General features: G+C 31.0%; 1 protein-coding gene across 1 annotated transcript; it reads left to right on the forward strand.

The window, feature by feature from the left end:
* The first annotated feature begins 579 nt into the window (after positions 1–579).
* LOC125063774 (cytochrome b5-like) lies at positions 580–11,160 on the forward strand. Its single transcript, XM_047670380.1, has 4 exons — positions 580–857; positions 4,310–4,398; positions 5,534–5,644; positions 9,743–11,160. The coding sequence occupies exons 1-4, from the start codon at positions 738–740 to the stop codon at positions 9,813–9,815; spliced, it is 393 nt and encodes a 130-aa protein (XP_047526336.1). The 5' UTR covers positions 580–737; the 3' UTR covers positions 9,816–11,160.
* Positions 11,161–11,857: the final 697 nt, after the last annotated feature.

Here is an 11,857-nt window from a genome sequence, read left to right on the forward strand (position 1 = left end):
TGAAAGCGTGAGCCATTCCATATAAAATCATCTAACGTTACTGGGTCACGCCAGTCGAAAAGTGATTTTGTCTCATGAGTGACGAGAATGACGTTAGTGACCATTTCCGCAGTGTTGCTAACACACTGTACATTATAGTTAGATTTAGCAATTATTTGACGTTAGGCACCTACAAATTTTTAAATTGTAGCTAAACTTTCTAGCTACTTTTTCTAACAACTATTGGCTTTGAGTACAGCAGTAATAAAATTAAAAAATAAACCGGGTAATTAATTAGTTTAATAACTCTTAATTCTATCATATGGATCAGTGATTCACTGAGGAAAAGCCGTCAATGCTGTCGCAACTACGTACTTCCTAAATACTTGAAAAAATTACTCAATCTAAGCAATTTTCTGTTAAATTTCTAGCTACAAGCCTTTGGTAGCAGTTGGCAACACTGCATTTCCAGACAATTTAGTATTGCGTTAGTCGGTCACGCCTATCGCATAGTGACTTTCTATCAAGCCTTTGCTTACACTTGGCGATTGTAACTTTGTCTAACCGTAACGTCACTTTTTTTATATTCTATAGTATAAACTTAGTCTGTGGACAATCGGTGGTGGGCCGCTGGCCGAGAGTATATGATAATTATCATTTGATTTATTACTTCATAGTTATTTACACAGAAACTATTGCAGCGTTCAGTCGTCAGTATAATCGTAGCTAAATTTATAAATAGTGTAGTTCTTATTAAAATGGAAAAACAGGAAGTTAAATTATTTACCCGCGAGGAGTTGAAGAAGCGAAACACTCGCGAGGACTGTATTCTCATCATCCACAACGAGGTTTACGACGTCACTGAGTTTTTAGAAGAGGTAAGTAGAATCTGATTGCGTGATAATTGTGTTCATACGTCGATCTATGTATTTATTCATTATCTGCTCAAAGCATTTTTATAACATATTTACTTATTATTTTAATTTATTCTAGGTTTTTTATTTTAGATAAAGATTACTTTGGTATTTATTGCTTCAAGTTTCTATTTATTTTTCTATACTTTTTTAAATAAATGTAGCAGATAGAAATAGTAATTACTTGCTTAATATTAATCAAGAAATACAGTAATAAGTTAATAACTATGGCACAGTTAATTAATTAATTTTCCTCTCCTAACTATTAATAATAGTTACCACATAACCATATAATTTTGGTATGTATAACTGTATATGTGCACCATACTGAGTTATAAGTAAAATAATATTTGATTATTATCAAGTTTATTTTATTGTAAAAATAAAGTATTACAAACACATGTTTGAGTACATTTAATTATAGGCCAGATTGGCAGGCCCACCCTGGTCCAAGTATTCAAGTACCTAGTTTTTTAGTTTTATATTAATTATTCAAGGTTAGAGACAGCGCTGAACATCTACTCAAAGAATAAAATTTCAATAAAACATCCAGAAATTACACTACCTACCATAATATGTATAATACAACTTAATTATGATATATTTCTGTATTAAGCAAAAAATATGGTAAGATTCAGAGGCAAGACTTATCACAAGCTATGTCTTCAATATATCAAATAATCCATTTGTTTTTGACATTTGGAATAATAGTTAACACTGTCTTGATTTAGAATTTAACTAAAAAATTAATTCAATCACTAAATTCATTGAAGTAAATGATTTTAATCAATGAATTTGATTACTTAATTAAAGCAATATGCATTATCCATGAACTTATCACCTACAAACGTAATATTGCAATAATTTTTATTTGCACTCAATTGCATAATTTTAGATGTTTTTGAGTCACATTTTCGTCACATAAAGTCCATCATAAGTTATGAGTACCGATGAAGTGTCAAATAGAACAATTTATCTTCCAAATAATTTGTGTTGCATAGCTATTTGGTACTTTATCCATACATTGTGAAACAGAGCCTCACTGTAACAAACACATTTTATATTTAGATGAGCCCCTATCTAAGAAAAATGTCATATGTTCATAAAGTATATCACTTTATGTTTATCACAAAGTTACACTAACAATTTTTGTAAATAAAATATATGCATGTACACCTATATCTCATCCAGTCATATCAATGTGTGTAGGTAATGATTTATATTTGTGACTTTTGGTAATTTCTAATGATAAAATTCATAATATTGCTAGCACCCCTGAGTTGTTTGTCTGACTTTTATAGCCAACCTTTTCAATAGCAGTAGCCCAAACATGTAGAAGTGTAGTGTTGCTGCACTCAGTAGACTGTGTTCAAAGCTTTTAAAGACCAACTCATAGCACTCCATTTAAACAAAAAGTATGTGCGTACAAAGTACACGTGTCAGAAGTGAAACTTCCTTGGCAAACTAATTTTTAAGTTTTGTTCATATTTATACAAATCTAAAACATTAGATTGCCTAGACCTAGAGGGAGGGAAAAAGGAAGATATGTTAGCAGTTTAACGAATTTAATTGTCATTAAAATATTAAAAGTGTTGAAAATTGATACAAATTGTAAATTTTTATTAATGTAATTTATTTCTTCGTGTTTAATATAAAAACACGTGGCATTTTAATTTACAATTCATCATTTGAGATTTCAATAAATTATTTTGCGTAAAATACAAAATACATACTAATATTTCATAAGTTCTCTTTACAAAATTTTCATTTTAAAAATAGAATTTCTATAAGGTAATTCGCTCTTCTCACTCTATCAATCGCTCTCTCCCTTTTCTTCGACAAAAACGCTGCACATCTTCGTGACGCTAATATTATTATTAATGTGTTTAATCCGTAAAATTTTACCCCAATAGTTTTCTCTTAAATAACTTAAGCTGCTTAAGTAATGCTTAACTTACTTAAATGTTTAACGCAAATTATAATATACTTACATTACTAACAAATATTTTAATATTACTATATATTTCTAAAAAGATTTCTGCTTTAACATGCTACTAACTCAAATGAACAAATCCTCAGAATAGTTGTGATTTAATTTATTATATAATAGCTGTATAGTAAATATCTTTATTCGTATATTCCGGTCACGTTAAATGGATTAAAGCGAACGCAGGAATAGGCATCTGATGGAATGTTGGTGTCAGGAATTTCATTAAGCAGTAAGCTCAATATGGGAAGTTATCCAAGGCATTATAATATTTTATTAAAACTTGCTTGAAGATATAATGACTTGATAAATGTATTATCATTAATGTTATTTCAAGTTATAGACGAGATTTAATATTTAAGTTGAGTAAATTTCAGATTTATAGAATTCAATATTACTCGTCCGCGTTTTAACAAAAGTAAATATAACTTTCACATTATGTTCGTTCATAATCTGGCTGAGGTTAATGCACGGCTATACCCGGTTTTCCTCTTGTATTGGTTAAATTTTAAGTCAAGGTTGTTCGTACATCGTGCTTGTTAAAGTTTCCTTGCGGTCAAAGTCTCGTTTCGTTCACACGAGGTTTAGGTCACAGAGCACGCAGCATAATATATTGTCTTGTATAACAAAAAGCCCAGAGTCTGCCGAAAATTAAAATTCATACATATGCAAAGTAAGGCTTTCTTCTACTATGAATTTCATATCTCATATTTGGTCAAGATAAGATTATGAAGTACTCAACTTGCTCACCATAGGTGAATAACCTCAGTATTTAAATTACTTAACAATGCATCTCCCTGGTAGGTAACGATCGCTGTATATACAAATCTTATGTAATATCTACTTTGATAAAAATACTATGCCTTGAACTCGACCTCTAGTCTTTGCTACGAGCAAGATTATACCGTTGTAATACTGAAAACAGTAGCGCAAAAATTGATTCAATAAAACGTTAACGATATATATTTTATATTGAATTATAGCGAAATTTTCTTTTTAAAAAGATTTAAAAAGTGGATGACATACTTAGATTTTAGTCATTAAAAGTATATTTATTTCCAATTAAGAGACCGAACAGTTTTACTTATTAGAGATAACAATACGACGTGATTCAACAGTTATTGAGGAAATTTTATTGTTGATATATATTTTTAAATTTTAACCATAGAACATCGAATTAAGTTTATATAACATATTATTCTTTCGGCTTTCACAGAATTTAAAGCTAAAACTTTAATTCTATTTTTCGACCAAGTATTTCTACAACCTTGGTTAACAATAATTACTCGTTTTTGTATATTAAAACTAAACAAAAAAAATCGTTACTTTCCAAGGTGTTGCGTTAACTTAATTACTTAAGTATAAAGTACAATTAAGGTCTAATGTTCATGATACTCGTAATTATCCTTAATAAAAAAAATATTTTTAGCACCCCGGAGGTCTGGAGGTGCTTATGGAACTGGCAGGTCAAGACGCCACCGAACCCTTTGAAGACGTTAGCCACAGTTCTGACGCAAGGTATCTACGTATATAATATTTTATATATAAAGCTATTTCGCCAAACTGTCACTGGACAAATATTTTTTCAGTAAGAACATTTAATTATATCATTTGTGTTTATATTTCCGTACATATTTATTATCAATGTAAATTTCAATGTCAATCCTATTAAAAATAATGAAATAGCATATTTTTAGCAAAATACTAAAATTTTAACCATGACATAGCATTATTTATATAAAAACAGTGATTATCAGTACTCATCTTATTGCCGTTTATTATTTAAAGATTATTTAATATACCTACTAATAGGCCGGGAGATAGTGACACAAAATAGTGGGTCCATTCCACAACAATTCTTGTATTTTCTGATAGTCCATAAAAAAATAAGAGGCGGCAGTGTCATGCCATACTTCTCCGGTGTGACTTACAGCCCGCCATACCATTTGTACCAGGCAAATTTTTGCACAGCCTCCTCCCACAGGTATGGCATTATCAGACTTCTATTTATGATCATACAGGGACTGTTGAAAAAAAAATTTAGGCTGGTACAAATCGTTTGGCAAAAAAAAAATTGCTGATTTTCGGCAGTATGACGAAGATTAACTGCACAAATTTAGCCTGGTACAAATGGTTGATGTTTTTTAAAATTATGCATTCGCGTCGGTATGGCGGGGGGCACACATGAGAAGTATGGCATGACACTGCCGCCTCTTATATTTTTATGGACTATCAGAAAATACAAGAATTGTTGTGGACCAAATCGTTTGTCTTTCGTAATTAATCCGACGCTATGAGTTATGACCATCATTTTTCTTTTTTTCATTGCGTAATAAGACCCCTGAAGAACCGCCATACTGGTACAAATGACCCACTATTTTGTGTCAATATCTCCCGGCCTATAAACAAATGACGTAGGATTATTGAAACGAGATACGTTAAATGTACGTTTAATAAAAAGTTTTGTTTTTATAGATAATAATAGATAGAAGCAAGAAAGTATATATTATAAAAAAAGACATTAAACAGCGGATGCGTGGGTGATGGTCGTTTAAAGTAATATATAATTTAAAGTACGCATGCAGTTGTGGCCTTGCTGTCTTGTGAAACGATAATTAACCCCATTTTAACATTAACGTGTTATGTTTAACAGGGCGTTGATGAAAAAGTACAAGATCGGCGGACTAGTGGAGGCGGACCGCACCCAGACAAAGGCGGCTTTCGCCCCTCAGTGGAACAACGACCAACCGCAGGAGCAGGGCAAGTGCGTAATCGCCTAAAGTTCCACTAACAACTCATTTAACGCTCACATCATCGGTCACCATACAGCAACCATTCATTTATTTGATTCACGGTGTTTTGATTTGGTCTGTAATCGCGTTCTGGCAGTTTCTGCAGCTGGACTTGTTATTGGGTTCATAAGTGGTCTTTGGGTATTTAAGTAGGCAAATGCATATAATCATTAAGGTATATAGAAGAGACTATATAATCGCTTAGGTATACAGAAGAGGAGATATAATCACTAGGTATTTAAAGTGGTAATTTTACAAATGCTAAAAAACTGATCTCAAAAAATATTTTGCTTTTTAGCTTTCAAAAAATATTTTATACCTGCCACGATACCCGGACGTTACAATCAATGAAATTTTTAAACAGCGATGATATTGTTTGTTTATAATTTTATTTGATTTATTCACTTCCTTAATGAAAGTGATATGCTATCATTTCACGTGATGTTTAGTCACTCAACACATACGCATGGCTCTGTGTTTAACATAAATAATATAGTTTTATGTACTTATATAAGCAAGACCAAATATATGTACAAAACGTGACCATAGATCTGTTATTTAATATTAATTTTGTGATCTTTAGCGTACCAGACTTATATTTTTTTTAATATATACTAATGTTTATTGTATCTTTAAGAATTAATCTAAATATTATTTTGCTCTACTAATATTGTGTACTGTGATATCTTTCGAACGTCTACAACGGTAAAAGACCGATCGAATTACCACTTTCGTTCACACTCCTTCCTACTCTATGCTTCGCTACTAATAATAATTAGTTAACTACAATTGTACCTACATTGAATAACTGCTAATCTATGCACAGAATCTCAAACATATACGTTATATATTTAATAATAACTAGACACGTACAAAAATAAAATACATAATCACATTTTCTCAAATTATTTATTGATAAACAGGAAAATGGTATTTCAAGCGGGCCTTTCCGGATTACCCCTATTTAGTGCGTTAGCTATTGTGATTTGTAGGACTCTGTGCTTCCTATATTATGTACCTTATATCTATTCCTAATAAGTATATAATTGTAACTGTCTAATAAATCCTATACTAATTGTGAGACTTCTTATTTCTTTTTATTAATATATCCCCTTCTACACAGAACCATGTCGTATTTTTACATTCTCATGAAAATTTTGATCACTGCAAGTTTCTCGATGCATGTCCAAATTTGTAGTGTAAAATTTAATGCTTTTAACAACGAATAGCAATACTTTTAAATAGCTAATCGGGCCCTTGACAGGTCCCTTCCATTGGAATTTAATAACTAATTAAGGTGCTATTTTTTATTCATCTGTATGGGAATGACATTAGATATGTCACGTGACCACTCCAGGGAGGTTACGGTGGTAAACTCAAAACTGATGTATAACTTAATGTATAGCAGAGATGAACGACTTTACAAATTATGAGAACTCCAAATAGTACAAATCTTACAGTGCTCACGATGCATTCTTTGTACCTGATACTCGGTTCCAAGGCAGACAGAAACGCTATACAGATCTTTCTAGGTTTACATTGGTGTGATTTTAACTTTCGAATTCAATAATCGTATCCTTTATGGTCTCTCTATGAATTTAATAACGTGCAGGAGATAACAAATGATAAAGCGGTGCTTATCAAAGGGCGAGGTCAACTCGACGAATAATACGTATTATAAATGAAACCTACTGCAGTTTTGTGGGTTTCACGAGATTTTAAACTTCAATGAGATTAAAATTGCAAAACATTCAACAAGCTTTATCAGGATATAACAAGATGGGTCGAGCATGTGGAAGGTCGGAAAGAGTATAAAAAGGTTTCACAACTAAAATGGAAACTTGAAAGGCTTTAAGAAAGGATTCCTTACCTGGGAAGGGTCCCAAAACTAACATTTTTTATCTCAAGTCAGGTACAGCTGCCGTCCCTTTTTTAAATAAAATAAATAGAAAACGTTAGTATGCAAGTTATCATGGATTCGTCAAATAATGATAAATATTGGAACCGTGGGTTTCATTATCTTTGTCACAAGGTATAATCATTAAATTTGTATATACATTATAAGTTTTTATCGGTTTTAAAAGAAATTCGTCAAACCATAAAATTTGTTATTACATTATGTAGTTGCTAGGATTATAAAAATATTTAACGGCCACACCTTATCGAGTAAAAAACTAATGGCCTAAAGGTAAAAAAAAATCAACATCAAGTGACAAAATTTGTAATATCCTATTATAAATTAATATTATAAAAAGGACAATTTGTGTGTCTTAAAAATATATATTTTTTTAATAAATATTCATAAAATAAATGTCCAGACTGTAGGAACCTGGAACAGTAGGTATATTACTGTTGTCTTTGGTTAAACTTCTACCAATTTAATCTGTAGGTTATAGGTATATCATACAATTTTGAATCGATTTCGTTTCATTATTTAAGTACGCTTAAGGGTGGGAAATGTTCATTTGTGAAGTTGTTCCCCATGTTACATTTAAAATGTACTTATTCAGGATTTTAGAGACTTCAAATTCAATAAAGTAAATTCTCTTTCCTTTTTCCTAAAAGTCATATTCTGAGACAGTTGTAGTATGTATAATATTTCAAAACTTGTCATCTGCGATTGTCGCAGAACGGTTCGTGAGATTTAATTGCGGTTGATGCACACTGCAGGCAGCATGTCTATGCGTTTTTTATTACCCCACGCGGGGTTATTCTTCAAAGCTGATACAACAATATTATTTATTTTATACACTGTTATAGAAACCTTAAGCTGATGGCAATAAAGACGCCCTTGCAATACATTAAAAATCATAGTTATTTGTATCATTCCTGTTATAACTCAGTAGAACCCCTATATTCTACTCCTTGTTTTTAGTGTGTGAGTTACATTTGTGTATTACACACGCCTACGGGCTAGGAGAGTCAGCTTGTATAGTTTTTGCTGTCATTGTTAGAATTTTGATTTGTAATTCTAATTTAAATTGTAATATAGTGTACAGTTTTGAATTTTGTCAGTTGATGGGTGTGCTGTGATTTGTCGGATAAAACTATTAGAATGCCTCGCCATAAGTGCAAAATTTTAATTTTACGTAGGTAGGCAAATCTTTGTTTACTTTGATTCTAACAAATTGAAAATAACGATGCTTTGACTACATCTGTTCGTCTCACGCTCCTGGAAACGTGGTTACTTGTTTATAGCCGCCATTACATTGAATAGTGGTAGTATTTGGTCATCGAATACAAAATACTATTATGCAAGAATATTACAAAAATACAAGAACAACAAAAACGAGCGAAGAAAATATATATATTCTCTCAACGTAAATCATAAAGACTCAGATAATTAGATAGATAATCATAGAACGATTTGTATAATCTACGTACTTTTTATAAAAATAATTAAATTAAATCGACGTAAAGATGATTTATAATGTGGCGTTAACGACTAGATAATTAATTTTATTCAATATAGTACTTCGTATGATCAACTAAAATAACAATTCTTGTATTCGTAATAAATATCGATATCAGGACAACATTTCAAATCGTAATTAATCGTAAAGCCATAACGTCTTGGTATTAGGAATATGTTTATACTATGATATATGATAATTAATTATGTATAAGCAAGTTATTCATTATGAAGGAAACTCGTAGTAATTAATAACAAATATAAAACTATATGTATTATAATATACTCCTTCACATTTTAAAAATAAGCAAACCATAAAATAGATTTACCACTCAATGTTACGATAAATTTTGATTATGTTATTCAATACGCTCGTATTATGTTTGCAATAGCCTCGAAAAAACTTATACCAACTTTCTATAAAATTTCGGAAATTCCGAAACACAAAAATATTTGTCCTCCATTTTAGTTCTGTTGTTTTATCATATTTTCCTCATACATTCCAACGGCTCAGTGACTAAATTCGAACGGTCACAAAGTCAAGTCATTTATTATTGGACATACATACAGTTTTATGTATGGGGCCATTTAGGATTCCTAGCTGAGCTACCACATATCCACAAAAAATCTTCTATAATAAGCTATATTGTGTTTTCAGTTGGAGTTCATGGGCTCTACCGCTACTATTGGGCATCGCCGCAACAATTCTCTACCGGTATCTGTTCATGTAGTGAGTTCCTTGACTCTTGGCTCTCTCAATATTAGCTGAAGTTCAGATCTGACTCGAAGGTGCCGGCATCACCCAACCACACACATCAAAATGTATAATAACAACAATCCAATGAACTTTTTGTTGTGTAGAAATTCAGCTATAAACTGACAAATTTTTCAAGCATTTCTGGAGTCTGTAAAAGCAACTAGCCTAAATATATGTTGCAACTGTTATGCAACAATAAATGATATGAATTGCGACGGCATATCTTTGTTGTAGGCAGTTTTGCTCATGCTGTTAGGATAATATTCAGTCAGATTAAGCACTAAGTATGACATCCATATGTCAAAAAGTATTGGATTTGACATTACTCATACTTATTGCTAAGTCTGGACACTGAATACTTACCCTTAATTTCTCAGTGTTCTGCTTTATCAATAGTGTATGCCATCACTGAAATGCTTTTGATCAAAAAATATATAAGTACTGTTAATAAGCCTATTTCTGACATCAGAATCTCTCTTCAGTGGTGTTGCAGAGACAAATTATCATTCCCATCTACATTGTACAGAAGCAATTTTTTTATAAGTATAATAATTGTTTACATGTAAACTGTAGGAATAAATTAGCCAATTGTGTGAGCTTGCAGGATTTATTAAGATTATTTTATAATTAGTATTTAATTTTTTGGGGCATTTACATTAAATAAGCTGTAAGGAATCAGCATTTACATACATAGGTGTATAACATTTTTTTTAACACACTTGAAAGAATTATATAGTTTTAAGAGCCATTATTTCATTCCTTATTAAATTTAACAACAAGTTATAAAATTATATGTCTATGTCATGACTAATAACATCTAATCTAAGATGTAAAATATCATTATTACTGAACACATATGTTTAACTTCTAGTGTCCATAATATTAAAACTGTAACTTGGTGCACACCAGTTTCATAATTTTTAGCGTATGCTCAATGCCAACACCTAAAAATATTTCACAAAATATACTCGGTTAGTGAGAATATTAATTTAATAGGCTAAGTGCCTTATACCTCTCTTTTTTATAAGCATAAATTTGCCCCAGGAATGTAGCCCAATCTGTATAATAGAACAACAATATTGAAATTGTTTTATTAGTGGTTGACCACTTTAAATATATAAAATAGCTCATAAATAGTAATTTCAAACTATCATATTTTAAATATGTACAGAGCCAATTTTTGTTCTTTTATACATTTTTGGCCTACTTTAAGTGTATTTGTAATGTGCTAGAGGTGTGTATTTATAATGGTTAAGGAGTTGCTATGAATGTATTTGGGTTTGTGTGGATTTTGATAAATAAACATCTTGTTTAATAAATAGTACTTTTAATTTAATTGTTTCCTGAAGTATATTAATTTAAAACACCTTTAATTCATTGAATAAGGTTAATCACAATAGTTAAGTCTTAAGATAGATTTTTTTATGCTATACTTTCATCTCACATATTACATTTAATTAACAATAAATAACACAAAATAAGCCAATAATTACTAGGACTTAGTCCATAGACATGTGTGACAATTGTACTAATCTACTTAAACATTGCTTACACTTACTTTTTACACAAAGATATTGTCTTTAAAAAGTAAGTGTAAGTAATGGTGTTTTTAAAGATTAAATTGGACCTACTTGAAAACTACTTTATTTAACTATTCTTATCTATAACACGAAACACAAACTGCTGAATCTTCAGACCTGAAATATAAAGAATCAATTGAGCTCTGTTAGTGATGAATCTATTTTTCTACCTGTTATACTACTATGAATACTAAAACTTGTAGCATCTACTGCCCTTTCTTCTTAAGGTTTTATCTTGCACTACACAGTTTATAAAAAAAATACTCACCCATACAAAGAGCACTCAGCACAGAAGTTCTGTTGACAGAGAGAACACACTAACTTGCAGAATACGCACAGGGTCTTATCGCAGTATGCACATAATTCTATTTTAGCTCCTCCACATTTGCACAAAGCCTTAGGCGAATTTTCTTTGACCTGTGATCATATGTGAGTT

The sequence above is a fragment of the Pieris napi genome, chromosome 3 (assembly GCF_905475465.1).
Source record: "Pieris napi chromosome 3, ilPieNapi1.2, whole genome shotgun sequence".
Taxonomy (NCBI): Eukaryota; Metazoa; Arthropoda; class Insecta; order Lepidoptera; family Pieridae; genus Pieris; species Pieris napi.

What these genes read in the sequence shown, in the direction of transcription:
- LOC125063774 (XM_047670380.1), top strand. Translation starts at nt 738, where the DNA reads ATGGAAAAACAGGAAGTTAAATTATTTACCCGCGAGGAGTTGAAGAAG. An exon ending in AGCCACAGTTCTGACGCAAG is followed by an intron (nt 4,399 to 5,533) that starts GTATCTACGTAT and finishes TATGTTTAACAG; the next exon opens with GGCGTTGATGAAAAAGTACA. An exon ending in CAACCGCAGGAGCAGGGCAA is followed by an intron (nt 5,645 to 9,742) that starts GTGCGTAATCGC and finishes TTGTGTTTTCAG; the next exon opens with TTGGAGTTCATGGGCTCTAC.